Raw genomic sequence first — 18,401 nt, 5'->3', positions numbered from 1 at the left:
ATAAACCAGACTACAATAAAAGTATAACCATGCCTTACATTAAAGGGACATCAGATAAAATAAACAGAATACTACAGAAATACAACCTCAAAGCCACCTTTAAACCTCCTGCAAAATTAAAAAGCTTACTCAACTCATTCAAAGACTCACTCCCTCCGTTGGTCCACCCCAGAGTATACTTATTTATTGCACCTGTAATCTACCATATATAGGGGAAACAGATGCACAATTGCTATCAGACAAAAGGAACATATATGACACATTAAATATAATAACTATCGTGAAGCTTGCCTTTCTGATCATGCCCTGAACACTTTACATAGAATTAACTGGAAAAGCACCAGTTGTTTACATCACACCAAAACATGGTATGAACGCAAATTTAAAGAAGTCTGTGAGATTCTTATCAACCACTCCAATCTGAACAATAATGATGGTCTAAAAATCCCAAGCATATGGAAGGCACATATTCTTCCCAAAGAACCTTTCTCCCTAAGAGTTAACTATAAACAGGACTGTAGATAATCCAGAATCCTAAATCTAATATAACAATTGTCATGTTAAAAATAGGACATCATTGTTACTGTAAGAAAACTATCTATATGAAAGAATGTTTCTCTCATGTTATCTTAAATAGAATTTAGCTTTGATGTAGTCTCTAAATAGTTAATTAATTTTTAGTTTTATCTTTTTTTTTCTTCACTAGAGGTCATGCCAGGAGAATAATTGGCGATCAAATCATTGTTTATAGCTTACTGTGTGAAATGTAACTCAGCTTGTTCTTGTATATTTGTATATACTCCAGATGATGACCTTAATATGAAGGTCGAAATGTCAGAAAATTAAAATAGTTATTTATAACACAGTTGTAAAGTCCATAATTTCTAAATGAAAGCTCTGTAGTCAGTTAGCTTCATTACGTTGGGTAGATGAGTTGAAAAAAGATGTTCACAGTGCATGAAAATTCACAAGGCAGTATCCGACACAAGCAATGTACAACTACATACCAAGGGTTAAGCGAGTAAATAGAGTAGGAGTGAAATGGATGAACAGTGATTTCAAGCAAGCTGTGTTGGAAGAGAAAATGCTATGGAGGAGGTACAAGGCAGTTGGTAGTGATTGGATCTATGAAGAATATAAAGTGCAGGCTAGGAAGGTGATGAGCATGGTAAAGAAAGAAAACATGCAGTATGAGAGGAGATTGATTGGTCAGGTTAAGATTAACTCCAGGGAAATCTGCTATATGGCAAGCAAGAGAAAGAATAAATATGGTAGGTTAACACTAGTGGAGAGTCATGGCAGCAGAATGCTGTTTACAAAGAATATAGTGGAATTATTTAAAAGGCACTTTATCAGTGTACCATACTGGTGGGAATGATGCAGTGCAATATATATAGAAGGAAGGCAGGTATTTGAAAAACTGGAAGTGAAAGATTCAAAGGTGTATCAGGTGTTGATTGATCTAGATGTTAATAAGACTGTGAAATGGATGACATATCACCACATATTCTTAAGGAATGTGCAAAACAGTTGAATATGCCCTTGACCTGATTATTTAATGAAAGTCTTGCAGTGGGTAATGTTCCTAAAAAGTGGAAAGAAAGCAAAACAGCACCACTCCTCAAACACGGTTCCATGACAGAGGTTTCCAGTTATAGACTAAGCTTATAACTGCAATTATTATTATTATTATTATCCCAAGACCTCATGGAGTCAAAGACTCATCTGGGAGGTCCTTTTATCACACACATATCTCATCATACTGTGTCTTAAACACACTCAAACTCCTTGCAGACACCACATTTTCAGGCAAGGCATTCCAATCATTCACAACTCTGCATAAAAAAAAACTGCGTCTCACTCCCCTACTCACACCCTCTTTATACAGTTTCCAGAGATGACCTCTGGTTCTCCCCTGATCTCCCACTATTCTCTGTAGATCTTCTCCACTACTGATCCTATAACAACCCCTTACCAACTTGTAGGTCTCTATCATATCTCCCCTCTTCCTTCTCTCCACTAGTCTCTGCAAATTACATCTTTTCAATCTTTCCTCATACTCGACATTCCAGAGGTCAGAAACTACCTTAGTCAGTCGCCTTTGGACCCTTTCCAACATCTCTTCATCCTTCTGAAAACCAGGTGACCAAATCTGGGCACAATAGTCCATGTGTGGCCTAATCAAAGCCTTATAAATGGAACAAGAATCTCCCTACTTCTACACGTCAGTGTCCTCCTCATCATTCCCAGAAGTCTTTGTGTTGTCTTCACAATTTTGGCGATGTGACCCCTAAATTTTAGATCCTTATCGACTATCATCTCCAGATCTCTTATTTCCTCTACTTCCAACAATATATTCTCACCAAGCATAAATTCTGCATCCCATCTTTGTTTTCCAAATTTTAAACCTTACATTTTACAACATTGAATTCACATCCCCATTTTCAAGTCCAATCACTCAATCTATTCAAGTCTTCTTGTAAGGCCACAACATCTTCACTACACTTTATGGTTCATCCCAACTTTGCATCATCTGCAAACAACTGATTATCTCCATCCAAATCTTCGCCAATATCATTAATATACAAGTTAAACAGTAATGGCCCTAAAACAGACCCCTGAGGCACTCCACTAGTGACTTTCCTTTTCTTGGATATCACCCCCCCCCCCACACACACACACACAACTTGTTGATACCTAACAGATAGCCAGTCTCCAATCCAATGCACTAATCTAATATCCAACCCCATCTGCTCTAGTTTAACTGTCACCTTATCATGAGGTGACAGTATCAAAAGCCTTTGCGAAAATTGTCAAAGTTTTGGAGAGATTGGTTAGGAATAGAATACCGGACTGGTTGATGGACACATCATTATTTATGATGATCGGGATTGATTTGTGAATGGTAGATCCTGTTTTAGCAATTTGCTTCCATTTTATAAAGTAATGAGTGTATTAGATAAGGGAGAATCACATACAGTGATATTCTTGGACTTCGCAAGAATTTGATAGATTACTACATGATAAGCTGGTGTACAAGTTGATTGAGATGGGAGTAGATAGTATATTAGTTAGATGAATCAGAGATTGGATTTCAGAACAATACTTGCAAGTTGTGCATGATGGAGCAGTGTCTCAAAAAAGAGGAGTAAAATGATATGGAATGTGGCCTGACTGGAGATCTTCAGGCTGTTTGCTGAGGATGAAAAGTTGGGGAGAATTATAAGTAGCACTGCTGATGTTAATTCCTTTCAAGGAAGATATAAATAGACTTTTGACTTGCACAAAAGAGTGGGGTCGCAGTTTCAATATTAATAAGTGCAAGGTTGCATTTTGGAGTGCAGAAATATAAGGCTGCATACAATATTGATGGTCATACTGTAGGAAGTAGATGAGATTCGAGATTTGGCAGTGGTGGTAAACAGCAGACTGGAGCTTGGAGGGCAACTGCAAGTGTTGCAAAGGCTGCATATTGTAATGCTGCTATGATAAGAAGTACTCTATCTTTTAAGAAGTAATCTTAAAATCCTTAACACTTCTTGCATTAACACCACATTCTGGTGATTCTATTCTTGAGAGACACTTGTGACATGAAATTAAGCATTATCAACATATTAGCACAAGAATATTTTAATATTTGCCAAATATTTCAGTCTGAAATTAACAGACTATCATCAGTGGCTTGATAGGAACAGTTTTTACAAGGTGGAATACAAACAATTGATCATTCAAAAGTAGAATGAGCTGCATGATGTTACATTGCTAAGCACTAAAGAGAGGTAAATTTCATCAGAGTGATGAATAAAATATAGGTATCAATTCACAATTTCATACAACAATCTTAATTTATAAATTGAATTAAAGATTATGCAATGCTTTTACTTCAAAGGATAATGCTAGCAACAACTGATTGTTCAGCAATAAAGAGTAATGGATATAAATACTTCTGCTAATTTATTTAAAAATAACACAGATAAATATGCAGTACTTGTACATTTTACTAACTTCTAACTCTTGAGGTAACATAACTACATTTTCAATAATCACATTGAAAAATCATATCCAGTATGTTGTAGTTCACAACAGTTAAGAATTGGTGAAACAAAGAAACAACATATTATTTGCTGGTAAATAATTTTCATCACTAGATGCCATACCATCACTGCCCTACTTACTCGAAGCCGGAAGTGGTTTGAAATCTTTCATATTCGATCCTTTTAGAGCAAAGTTCCCACAGTCTACAACTTTCATTCCAATCATGGTACTAAAAAGTTTACAATGGGTAAGATTGCCATAAAAATAAACAACATCAACATTACAATTTGTATATAACTTTTTGGATAAAGAATTAAACCAAGAATATAATTTCTTGGTATCTTTAATCTATTGTATATCAATATGTTTATGAATATCAAGTATAATAGTTACCTGTAGGGCCTTCTTGTATCGATTCACAAGAAACACTAATTCCATTCACTGCTACTTCATAAATTCTGGACTCCTAAAATATTAAGAGTAATGATAATTTCAACTGAAAACATTTTTTGATGATAAAATAGTAAGAAAAATTTATTAAATGAAAGACTAATAACAATCCTTGGTTACTGTATATAAAGCAGAACACACAAGAAATTTTAAAAGTTTTTGAAAATGATTAAGAGCTTATGAAAATACATCCCTCAAGCACCTTGCCTTATAGAAAGAGACTAACCATACAAGAGCCTATATGCTTGTCTTTAATATTAGTGCTTTTGATTAAGGATTTCACTGTCCCGAAAGAAAAGATGAATCAAACAACTGGTTCTCATCAACCATGAATCAGAAATCCAATAACTCTGCAAATATCATGGTAACTACCTCATGTCACAAAGTCATATTTTTCTTAGGTGAGCTCTCAGATATGAAGCAGAATCATGATTATGGTAGGGAAAAAGAAAAAAAAAAGAAGCTTAGCATAAGAAACTGTTAAAGAAAAAAATAAACATCCATTGTTATTTTATAGTTAAGTACACAAACAATGCTCGATTTTGAAATTTTATGTTTTAATGGTAATCAAGTGCTTATGAAAATACAAATCTTTAGCAGGAGTTGACCAAGTACTGCACTACTTAAACACTGGCAATCCAAAAGCCTGTTCACTATTTATTAGTGCTTTTAATTATGGTTTCTGCAGGACTGACAGTTGTTTTAAACTGTTTGTTTTCACCAGAGTCAGGCAAACCCCCTCCACCCTCCCCCAAAAAAATCCAGACCACCATAGTAGATAGCTCATGGTATTCCATGAGCTATCTACCTGAGCAGTATAAGCACAGGGTATTCCAAAAGTTCACCTTATTTAAAATAGCTGTAACTTTTTTAATTAAAAAAAATGTCCAGACTGTTTAAAAGAATAAGTCACATAATTTGAATAGCTACAAATGAAAATTTGTTCAAACAGCATTTCAAAGGCAATATGGTAATCAAAGGACACAAATGTTCAAACAATCCAGTATTTGACTGCACAATTTGAGGAGTCTGGGTTCAACTGATGACTAAATATATACAGAGAGAGAAACCCTGAATGGTTTGTACTATGAAAAGTGTTGAGAAAGTGTGTGAGAAGTTCCAGAAACATCTTAGATTGTTCCACTCAATTGGGTATCTCAAAAACATCCCTGTACTGGATATTGCATACTAACTTGCATCTTTATCTGTATAAGATAGAGAGGGTTGAAGAACTAAGATCATCTCAAGTTCTGAAGTACATCTTGCTTCTGTATATTCTTAAATCTTGATTCTAAAATTGAATCTTTTTCATCAGAAATCATGACTGGTGTATTTTGACAGCTGGAAACACCATTGACTCTGCTTTTTTGAAGATGAAGAAGGAATCCTGTTAGTATAAATGGTAATTGTTACAGAATCTACATGTGTTTTTGTTCTAGAGTTGGAGCAGTTAAGTATTGAGAACATACAGTTCCAACAAGATGGTACTCCAGCACACATCATTGAAGAAATAATGACTGTTTTGAGAGATATTTCCAAACTGCATAATCTCAAAATATGGATTAGATTTGATCATGATTCTATGGTCCTAACTATTTTTAGAGGGGGGGGGGGGGACCTCAGAAAGTTTGAATAAATAAACCAGCAACCTTAGCAGAGGGGAAAGTTAAAACAGATCTAGTGGGAGAAACTTTGAGCAGGATCTTGGAAAATGAAATTGAAAGAGTTAAAGTTTACCTGCACAGTGATGGAGTTATTTGTTTGATATCATTTTCTGAACCTTAATTTTATAAAATACTCAAATTAATTATTTATTTCAGTTTCTTTCTTCATTAAGTCAAAAGTTAGAAGCAGAACAATAAGTAATGACTTCTTCGAACACCGTGTATTTTAGAGACATATCTTTTAGACTTTTTTTCAGTAATTATAAATTATCAACTTCTTTAGAGTTCCAACCACTTATGAAAAACAAATAACTTTGAAGCTTCTTAGATAACTTCTTCAATGTCATTCATATCTATGAAAGTCAGGTGACCACTGACATATGAGAGAAAAATAGCCTGATTTAGTGTAAAATTATCACAGGTGATGCATACTAGTAAAACTATATTTCCTGACTTAAAGTAACGACATACAAAAATGACAAAATATGCAAAAAATAAATATATACAGACTGAATGTTTTTGTCTATTTCGAAGTACAGCCAAATGCAACTAAAAATACGAAGTCAGTATGTTAATTATGTAACTGCATGCATTATTCTGCCCACCCCTCTTTTTTTTTGTCCAGCATGAAAAAGGTGAGATTCCAGGAAGAAAGAAAACTTTCTGCCTCTATATGAGACTGGGTTAGCTTATGACAAAGAGGACAGTGACTAGGAGAAATAAGTAAATGGTTGTACTGAAGTACAAAGCCTTGATCAAACCACACGTGGAATACTGTGTATAAAAATGTAGTAACACCTAGATTTTGTATTGATAAAAGAGGAAAATTCTGGAGATGGTCACAAGCTGAGCACCTACAACCATACTCTCTCTCTCTCTCTCTCTCTCTCTTGGATCTCCTCATGTCTGAGGACTCGTGACCTTCCTGATGATGCTTCGCCATTTCTTTCTCTCCTGTGCCTCTCTTATTGTTTGTTCTAGTTTAAGTTCAGTAATTCTTGATATCTGGTCAATCCACCTGTTGGGGGGGGTTTCCTCTTTTTCTTTTCCCACACAGTTTATCTTGGGTGATTACTTTTTCTAGGTAGTTGCCTTCCCTTCTATACATGTGTCCAAAATATTGCAGTATTCTCTTTTCGATTATGTTTATCAGTCTTGTGTGGATATTCAGTTCTTCTAGAATACTTTTGTTTGTTCTCTTTTCTGTCCAAGACACTCTTAATAATCTTCTCCAGCACCAGAGCTCGAATGCCCCAATTCTTCTTCTGTCATCTTTTGTCATAGTCCAAGACTCAGAAGCATAGAGAAAGATTGAGGAAACTAAGGTTTCTACAAACTTAATTTTGTAGATTGTTTACTTTTTGGAGATGTGCCTGTCTTTCCAGATCTTGGTTAAATCAGTCATGGCTTTTTTAGCTAATGCTATTCTTCTTCTTATCTCTTTTTTTTTTACATCCATCTTTTTTTTCTTGTTATCATCACTCCAAGTTAGTTGAAATGGTCGACAATTTCAATTCCTTCTACATCTATCTCTTCTGCATTGTTTAAAATCATTATTTTCATTTTATCCTGATTCATTCTTAAACCGTGGCTTAGGCTTTCCCATTCTAATTGATTCAGGATGGATTTTAATTCCTGTTCGCTTGTTGCTATTACCACTGTGTCATCTGCATATCATAGGTTAGTGATTGTTCGCCCACCTAATTTAATGCCTCCATTCCACTTTTCTAGAGATCTTTTCATTATAGTTTCGCTGTAAAGGTTGAATAGTGATGGTGAGAGTATGCATCCTTGTCTTGATCCTTTTTCAAATTGGAATGCAGGGGACAGTGAGTTTTCAATTCTTACTGTTGCTTGATTTCCTTGATATAAGTTCTTTATGAGGGTTATTAGATGGTTTGGTATTCCTGATTCTTGCATGATATCCCATAAGATATCCCACCTCATGCAGTCAAAGGAGTAATCTATAAAGCATAGATAAAGGCTTAAGTTGAATTCCCTTGCTTTTTACAACCATACAGGGACACTGAAATATCAATTATGGAGAGGGCTTAAGGAATGTTAATTAAAAAGTTTAGTAGACAGGTAGAAAAGAGGAAATAAATTGGAGAGGGAATTTTTCATGATCAACAGAAGGTATTATACATATGATGAAAAGTTGGAATAGGGGACCATCTCTGGAAGTTGTGTAAGAGTGTTGATAACATGGAAATGAGAAGAAAATTTTTTAGCATGGAGAGTGGTAGATAAACAGACTGTATTTATGGAGAGTGCAAAAAAGTTCAATATAGCAGACAGGCTGATGAATGGGTGAGACCTCTCATGCCTCCCATGATGAGTCTGATTCCACATAAGTTTTTGAGTAATAATAATAATAATTATTATTATTATTATTTGTGCATATTCAAACAAACTGAGCCATGTGCAGAGTGAGGACATATACAGGAGAGACTGGAATTGGAGGTGTAAGAAGGAAGGTGTCAGTGGTAGATAGGTTAAAGAAGAATGATTGCAGTGGAATAGTGGAAAGTAGTGTAGTGTTGTATGCAAATATTGTGGGGAAAGACATGAAAACAGAACAGGTGCTGAAAGTATACCTGACAGGAAGAATGACTGAAGCTCTAGAGAGAAGTGTGGAAGAGTAAATGTGATGATAGAAACAAATGATTTTGCAAGAAGTGTGAGTGAAGTGGTGTGAGATTTGCGAGTGTTGCTAGGAACAGTGAAGCAGAAGAGTGTGAGAGGGAAATCTGTGAGTTTTTCTAATTTATGATAGTAGGGAGGTGAGGAGGAGAGCAGTGATTACAAAAGGCATGATAGCTAGAATGTGCAGAAAGAGAGAACTTGAGTCTGTGAATGTACTGAGATAAATTTTAAGACAGGAGAGAGCTGCTGACTGCAGATGGTTTGTATTTGAGCAAGAGTGCAGTGTGAAGCTTGGCAGCTTGCTGACAAAAGGAGGAGAGTGAGTAGCCAGTTGGGAAAATGAAAACTGAATTATGGGACTGTCGGTGTAAAATATACCATGACTACTGTGAGATAAATGATGAAGGAAGAAAAGAAAAAATGCAGGGATGACCTGAATGGGAGCAATAAGCTCAAAGAATATGAATGATGGGGATGAGAAATTGTTGGATAAGACCAGAGGAAAGCTACTATCCTTACGCAAGGGTGGTCTGAAAAGTTCTCAGCCTCAACCACAGATGGCAACACTATAAGCAAGATTTCTTTTTTCTAAGTTGGTACATCTGTCATAAGCATCCATGTGAAATTGCAAGTCATTCTATCAAGTAGCTTGTTTTATACAGCTGTCTGAAGCAAAAGTGTTATCTGTATCCCTTGAAATGGATAAAATTGAGTATCGAGAGGTTATAAAATTTTTTTCTAAAAGAAGGTTTAATACCAAAAGAAATTCATTCAAAGTTCATAAAAGTTTATGCGCACTCTTCTCCTTCATTTTCAACAATTAAAAAATGGGCGCTGCTGAGTTTAAACGTGGCCATACCAGCCTTAAAGATGATCCACGTGAAGGACGTCCAAAAAGTGTAACAACACCAGAAATCATTGATCAAGTGCACGATATGGTATTGGATGACCGGCGAGTCAAAGCGCGTGAAATTCCTGAGACTATAGGCATTTAAAAAGAACATGTAGGACATATTTTACATGAAGAATTGCAAATGAAAAAACTTTGCGCAAGATGGGTGCCACGCTTGCTCATAACAGATCAAAAATGCACTCACATGAAAATCTCTGAACAGTGCTTGGAGCATTTTAACAAGAATAAAACTGATTTTGTGCATCGATTTATTACTATGGATGAGACTTGGATTCACCATTACACACCAGAATCCAAACAGCAGTCAAAACAGTGGACAGAAGCCGGTTGTTCAGTGCCAAAGAAGACAAAGTTGATTCCATCAGCAGGAAAGGTCATGACATCGGTGTTTTAGGATGCTAAAGGCATTTTTTTTATTAATTATCTTGAAAAGGATACAATAATAACTGGGGAATATTATTCATTCCGATCTTTTAACAAGACTAGACAAAAAAAAAATCATGAGAAAAGACCCAGTTTGCAGAAGAAAATAATCATCTTTCCTCAGGACAATGCACCCACCCACAAAGGTGTTTTGGCAATGGAAAAATTAAGAGATCTGCACTATGAATTGTTGGAACTTCCATCCTATTCACCAGATTTGGCTCCCTCTGACTCCTATCCCCAAAATTAAAACTCTTCTTCATGTCAGCACTTTTCTTCAAATCAAGAGGTGATTGCAGCTGTAGAGGGGTATTTTGCAGATCTTACTGAGAACCACTACAGGAATGGCATAATGGTGCTGGAACATTGCTGGAATAAATGTATTAGTCTTAAAGGAGATTATGTTGAAAAATAAAAATAATTTTGAAATTATAAATTCGTTTTTTCATTGTTAGGCTGCGAACTTTTCAGACCACCTTCGTACACTAATGCAAGGAGCATTAGGAATAAAGATGCAGTTTGTTTCCTTGATATAATTAGTCAGTGCACAAATCACTGGTGTCAATGAGACATGATTAACAGTGGATGTTGTACTCATAAGAGTAGGCTATTAGCCTACTCTTATGAGTGTCAAAAAGGAATGTCAAAAAGACAGAAAAGATCAAAGAGGTGGGAGGGTATTACTGATGATTTCAGAAGAGTTAAATCCCATTCACATCTAATTTGAAGAAGCAGTAGTAATAATGGGTTTGAGGCCAATAAGCAAAAGGTTCAGATAAGCATGAATTTTGCATATTTAGTGAGGTGTTTCAACATCTCAGGAAACATAGAGGAAGATCATTCAGAAATGTTTAGACAGATGAGACTAGTAAGTAACAAAGAGGATAATAATAATGGGTAACTTTAATTATAGAAGCATTGACTAGAAGATGGAGATATTGTATGTGAGTAAGAATATTGAATTCCTTGAGTTACTTAGAGACTTCTACCTTATGCAATATGTAGTTCAAGCAACACACGAGACATGGGTGCTGGATTTACAAATATCATCTCATACTACAGCCTAATCATAAAGATACTACACGTGCAAGTTTTTGTTTGCTTACACTTGGGTAAAGGATTAAAATGAATATAATTTCTTCTTTATTGTTGTATTCTTCTTCCTCTTCTTCTTTCTCAGCCTTGGGTCAGTCCACTGCTCGATGAAGGCTTCCCCCCTTTTTTGCCCATGTCTTTCTATCTTTAGCAGTCTTCTTCCACATCTTTCCCCTGTTTCTTCTTCCAGTTGGTATCCAGCATCCATCCTCTCTTCTCATTACATGGCCTGCCCACTTCCATTTTCTGGTCTTAATATGAGTTAGAATGTCATTTATCTTGGTTTGCTCTCTAATCCAAGAGTTTCTTATTTTATCTATTAAAGAGATCCCCCAGCTGTTCATTTCAAATTTTATTTGCGCAACTTCAATTTGTTTTCCAGTCTTTTTGTTAAGTTTCACTTACTTTCCTTTTTTAGGCACAATGGGATGCCACTCTTAAGAATAGAACTTAGTTCCAAAAGCTGTCCATGCCAGCTGTATTTGTCTATTGATTTCTGATTCTTCAATGCCTTTATCTAAATCAAAGAGCTGTCCTGGATAGACAAATTGATCTAGAATATCTAATTGATTATTTCTCAGGGTGATGGGTGATTTATATTGCTGACTTGTTAAACATTACTTTAGTTTTCCCAGTATTTATTTTTAGTCCTTTCTAAAAGTCTTCAAGATTCTAGATTTGACAACGTATAGAAATACAGCTGAAATTTCAGATCATTTGTCAAAAACTTGACAATTTGCCAAAAAAACATCAAAGATATTTCCCTACAACTTCCTGATAATCTGGTTGGTTTTGATATCATCTCTGTTTTTAAAAAATCCTAGTAGTGAAGATATTTCAATTATCAATAAGTTACACAATTAGGTTACTTCAGCTAGAAAAATAAGATCTGAAAACAAATCAAAGCTTTTTTTTTAATATAAATTCTGCACACACGAGGTAGAACCTATAGCACATCATTATAATACAAAAGCTTAACACATTAAGTTTCAAAGGGCAGTCTCTGATTCTAAGGAAAGCATTTTGTTTTTAACACATTTGCTGCCAACTACGAGTATACTCGTAGTGGGTAAACCTGCTTCACAAGCCAGCTACGAGTATACTCGTATGACGCTTACCGCCGGGAACGAGATTATTGTAGTGACCTTGAAGAAGTGAAAATCCTTGGCGTGTGGGGCTAGCATCAAAACTGTGTATTCTCATAGACCGTATATGCTCTGTACAAGCCAACTACGAGTATACTCGTAGGACGTTTACCTCCGGTAACGAGATTATCGTACTGACCTTGAAGAAGTAAAAGTGCTCGGCGTAGGGGAACAGACCATGCAAAAGTAGCGTGGCAGCGAACGTGTTAAACTTGCTGTGATGGAACTTGGTGTTTTTTCACTACCATTTGAATCTTTTTCTGGTATCTAAAGTATGGTCTTCTAGATGTGACAGATCATAGTCATGACAGATGTATTTTTTTTAAGTTCTTCCATGCAGATGTTTGCTGACCTTCCAGTCTGTCCATAATAGATCAACTTTCAGGAACTTTATAAATACCAAGAACTCAGAGATAAAGCAGCTGGTCCTTGAAAGGAATGGATATGGGTAGCATTGCAGAGGTAGTATTTTTTAATTCTGGATGTTTTTTTCAGATGTTTCCAGACACAGGAAATGGCGATAGTATTACTATAACCTTTCTGAAGAGAAGGTTTACATGAAAGATTAAGTATTTTGTCACTTTGTAGGAACTGAGTTGAACTGCAAGAAAGGCTTCATTGGAACAAAAATTATTGGCTTTGTCGAGAAAGGGAATGATGGGAAATTGTGAATATATCTACTCTTGTGAGTGGGTTTCTATATACTATACTGTGAAAGAAAGGTAAACATTAGGAAGACAACTTACTAAGGTGTCAAGAAAGGCTAGACTATTGATAGTTTCCTTTTCCATAGTAAAACGGATTCTTGGATGTTGACTACTGAGATGGAGGAAGAAAGTGTCTGGACAACAAGTCCAAGTCAAAAGTGTGCATTTCAGAATTTTTCATAACAAAATTGGAGGAAATGAGGAGGGGAAAAACCCATTATGGCACCCTCTATCTGTTTGTAAATTTTATTCTTCCAAGAGAAGTAGCCTTTGCTTCTTCTTCCAAGAAGAAGAAGCAAAGGAAAAGATATCTGTGATATCTGGAGGAAAACATTTTTTCAATCGTTTGAAGATGTCATTCGTGGGAATTTTGATAAACAGTGATATCAAAGCTGACCAATATATCAGAATTATTTACAATTACAGTTTCGATAAAAGTTTTAAAGTGGGCAGTTTTTTATTTTTATTTTTTTTAATGTATGGAGAGGGGAAAAGGTTTCACTTATTGTTTGGATTATCTATAAAAGGAGGAATCAGTAGCAACTAGGTGGTAGATGTGTTTTATCACCCAGTGAGATACCACAATCTCGCTTATTAGAGACATCAAGTGGCTGCAACCACATCTGGTCACTACAACAAGGGTTCCGTTTTCTGTACCCCTCCTACTCTTCCAACATGCAGTGAGAGAGAAAAAATCTTCAATGACATTCTAATCATACTGTAGGGAACCCATCCCTTCCCCAATTCAAGGGATACAGTAAAATGGTTCTGCAGGACGGCTGCTAGCTAGTGCACAGGACCAAACCAGTTTGTAATGAATATGGAGGCTTCTCAATCAGCTAACATCAATTCTGCTGCCATTTATTTTGCCAGTTTGTGACAGGAAGGACACCAAGTACAGTGGCTGCAGGGGGAACTGATGAGGCCAAGTATGTGTGGGCAGTATGTTTCAAATCTGTCACCTCTCACAGGATGCACCATTTCCTTTTATCTCTTCCTCATCACATACAATGGATCAGATCCCAAATAAATGCAATTTTATGGCAGATTTACAAAAATTCTCCCACCAAAAATCATAAAAAACAACTCCAACCAACAAAAACATAAAAAACAACAAACCTCCCAACAACCAACTAACATTAATTTCTACCAAAAAAAAAAAAAGAAGTTTCCACATCCACTTCACCAACATCCATAGCCTAAACAGCAATATAAACGATGTGCACCACCAACCTACAGTCACCTAAACCAGAAAACTACTATTCTTATCAGAAGCTCAACTGCTAATCTCAACAACCACTGTCAACCTCACTGACAAAACTACACATTACACAATTCTTACTTCCACAAATTCATAGAAGACACTTTTATATCAAGGCAAAACGGATTTTTCTGATAGTGAAAGCACTATAGTTTCTGTTGCTCAGATAGCAAGTAAATTAGTGTGTTAAAGTGTTTTTGATTAAATTAATCTTAAATTAACTTTTATGTGCTCTTTATCACATCTTTTAGTTTGATAATAAATATGTTTTTGTTTTGTAACTACCTGGTTCTCATTCCTTAGTCAATGCACTATACTGAAAATATTAACGAGCCTGCGGGAATAGAATATAGTAACGAGCAACGACTTGCATGTAAAGAATTTGTATAGAAGTGTTAAATAAATTTTGTCATCTTCTCACCCTGACTTTCTAACATAAAAAGGTCAATTAAGTGGCGCAGTCTTTAAGATAAATAAATTTCTTAATTGACATTGTGCGTTTGCTCAGGGACTGTTACGTTAGATAGACTTACAACACGAGGTCTAACTAACAGCAGAAAAGGAGGAGGGTAAGAAATAATGTTAGGTAAGGAAGTAGACAGACAGATAAAAGAATAGATAAAAGAAAAAAACTAAAATGAAGTCAATATTTTGCAAAGGAGCAACTGAAAGGATTAAATAAAAGTAAAATAATAGAAAGAATAATAAAGATATAAAAAAAAAAATGTACACTCCCATGAACTGGGATAGGTAACAGCTAAATAAAAGATTAGAGTTGCAATATAGGACAGGTGTTATTTCTGCATGGAGCACAACGTTTCAGTGTGATTGGGGAGATGCCAATGGGACTTGAAAACTTTTTTAGTCCCAATTGTATTAGTCCCTAATGCCTTAAACCAAATGTCTAAATCATTAGAATTTAAATGCCAGAATCTGAAAAACTTTGAAAGAGGTCTTCCTATAAGAAGACCTCTTTCAAAGCACCTCCTACCATTTCTGGGATGGGAGGTTTGCCATGTTATCTATGGAAGATATGGAGAAGAATGATTGCATGATTCCAGGAGGTCAACTTTATCTTTAGGTGCTGTAACAATGGTGCCATTTGGATGTGAGAAGTGAATGTACAGGCAAGCAGAAGTTCCATCAAATGGCATTTGCAAGGGACCAGAAAGGATGACTGCAATGACTAGGTTACCTTTGGCACTAAAAAGACGTGCAGGAGAGAAAACTTCACAAGATTATGGTCCTGGTGGTAACCTGTACAGTATACTTAGAAGGAGAAGTTATTAAAAAAGATGAAAGATATCAGGAGAGTGGAGAGGGGATCAGGTATTCAAGGTTGGTAACTGTAGGATTTGCATCAGATCAGATCATCTAATAACAACCATTTCCTATTTCACATCTCTTCCATCTAAAGCTATGGGGAGTCCTCTGTCCCCCTCCTCGTACTAAGCTAATTATTATGTAAACCATCTGGAGGTGAACAATTCAAACATTCATCCACAGTCCTCTTTGCAGATGATATATATATTCTATGTGGCCTCACTGAAAATGAACTAACCATTTTTTCAACAAACCAACTGCTTCTCTGTATAGCCTCCTCTGGTATTAATTATGCTAGATACTTTGTCCCCAGTGTAATTCTGCCATTACTGGCAGATATATACACCCAAGTTCCATTTGTCATTCCTCCTAGAAGACTGGTGTCATTATTACTTTAGTTAACAGGGCACATAACATCTGTCCCTCATCTTCACAGCAAGAACTTCTCTCACTCAAATTGGCTATAACAAACATATATGCTTATAATCCTTCACCCAGAATACCACAACAGAATGCAGAATTCCCATCACATACATTGGGAATCTCAGAACCTGTTATCAGAATCTTGAAGTTTTACCTGATACCTACATATTTTCCTATCTACAAGATGTCTAATTTTTTGTCAACCACAAAGGATAAACTTTCATGTCTGTCTCTAGCAACCGTTCATCAGATTCTGTGTGAATATAATTTAGGATAATTTGGGTAAACTGGCTGTTCTGTGGAAAAAGTATTAGGGAACATTTCAGTACCTTAAAATCACTGAGTCTTGCACAATGTGGTGATAAGATTGAGCACAGACATTCACTGAAATGACATCTGCCTAATTCACAGAAGCAGTTTTAAATTTGAATGTCTGGTCAAGGAAAGTGCTGATGCTTTATTACACAGTCTGAATTCTGTGTGAGATTCTCATCCTTAACAAATATATGGCATGTTTATTTGATATAAATTTCCCCTCAACAGTAATTATATTAGAAAAAATCATGCAACTTTTCTCCATTTTGTTATTAAAAATTAAAGCATTTAATTAAATTTTGCAGCTTATGCAATTTACAACAATTTGCTTTTTTTTTAAAAATATAAAAGCTATAATTTTATTATAGTTATGGAAATAAAGAATTTCATCTGCAGTAAACTGCAAACTCAAAAGTAAACATATCTATAAAAATGTAACTTACCCATGATGGAAATCTATGTAGAGGAGGAGTGGGAGGCTTACCATCAAGCTCATCATCATCAGTTGTTTCTCTGGTAAAGTCTGGAAGCTCTTTACTTGGGGTATAGATTTCTGCATAGTCATGAATCTCATTATCAGCACGAACATTCTGCTTCCTTCCCAAAGAATTATGAATTTCTTCCAATGTTAATTGTTTCTGAGTAGATACTTTAAGGTCCAAACCACTATAAATATCACTATTAGATGTCGCAGAACTTCCATTTTTACTTCCCGAAGAAATGCCTACAGAATTTTGTTTTACTTGGCGTGAGCGAAGATGAGGGCTGGCAGGAGAAACTGAATGAGATGAGGAAGAAAATGGTGTTGATTTACCTTCTGTCCTTTGTTTGGCAGGCATTCTTGAGCGTGGAGGAGGAATTGGTTTTTTCTTAGTGTCAATACAGCCACCTGTCCTTCCTGATAATGCTATATAATCACCATCACCTCCAGATGTGGGACGTCCACAAGATCCTGGCACACTAGGAATTAAAGGACTTTTAGGAGTAACCAAAGCAGGTGTGTCAACATCTACTGAACCAGAATCTGCTCTGGAGTCATGACGTATGTCTATTTCTGAATCACAAGGCTCTGATGTAGTAGAACTTAGGACAGACACATTGCTTTCATTATATTTTTTTCGTTCAATTTTAACCCTAGGTGGAGCTGACCTTGTATGACTTTTCTTTTTAGAAAAATCAACAGCTGCATAAAGAGGATCAGAATCAGAGTTTGTAATGGCACTACGTTCCCTCAGAGTAACTTCAGTTAACATACTACTTTCTTCCCCTAAAGAATGTTTTCTTCGAACTCGACACACAGTAGCAGGTGAGAGTCTGTCAGGTATCTCTGGAGGTAAGCTGTCATCTGACTCACCCCTATCTTCAAAACTTCCACGAGAAGAATCCTGAATTTTGTGCAAATGCAAATATTAATGCATAAAAAATGTAAAAGTTCCAAATGCATACAGTGTTTTTCATTCATATAAGAACATTATAGAAATCTTTTAAAACATTTTATAAAATAGACACTGTCTGGTGTTAGTCAGGCTTTCAGTAAAACTGTTTTAATGTATGTTTTTTTTTTTAGCTAAGGCTCACTATCAGTGAATGTTGAAGACTGCTCACATGTTTCAAAGGTTAGGACTAAAGGAGCTTTGTCTACTCATTGGGGAGACAAAGAACTCAGAGAATTTTATTTTTATATACTATTTCTCTAATATACATAAGAGTGCATCATGGTATAAACACTAAGAGAGGAAAAATACATTTATTAAACTTACTAGTATTTTGAAAAGCCAAACGGCTATTTTTTTCCGGCGAGGTTGATAAGTTAAGGGGGATAAAAATCCCTTATTGTTTTTCAGCCAGTAAGCGAAACAGGTTTCTCTTACTGGCTGAAAAACAATAAGGGATTTTTATCCCCCTTAACTTACTAGTATTTTATTTTATTATTTTTTTACCTAGAATCTTCAGAGCACATAACTAAATAATTGTGGAAACCAATTCAAACTCTAACTGAAA

General features: G+C 35.6%; 1 protein-coding gene across 1 annotated transcript in view; it reads right to left on the bottom strand.

Moving 5' to 3' along the window:
• The window catches only part of LOC150100532 (uncharacterized protein CG43867-like), a 552,783-nt gene that overhangs the window by 388,922 nt on the left and 145,460 nt on the right, over positions 1-18,401 (bottom strand). The window contains exons 5-6 of the mRNA XM_090402673.1: positions 16,844-17,785; positions 4,465-4,501 (exon numbers count right to left, since the gene is read on the bottom strand). Of these exons, the coding sequence (XP_090258799.1) occupies positions 4,465-4,501; positions 16,844-17,785 (979 nt within the window). The remainder of the gene's footprint in view (positions 1-4,464; positions 4,502-16,843; positions 17,786-18,401) is intronic.

This window comes from Typopeltis vanoorti, chromosome 13 (assembly GCF_054136105.1).
Source record: "Typopeltis vanoorti isolate ZY-2024b chromosome 13, IOZ_Tvanoo_1.0, whole genome shotgun sequence".
In the NCBI taxonomy this organism is placed as follows: domain Eukaryota; kingdom Metazoa; phylum Arthropoda; class Arachnida; order Uropygi; family Thelyphonidae; genus Typopeltis; species Typopeltis vanoorti.
The sequence above is the reverse complement of the archived record's forward strand: the minus strand, read 5'-3'. Positions and strand labels throughout refer to the sequence as shown.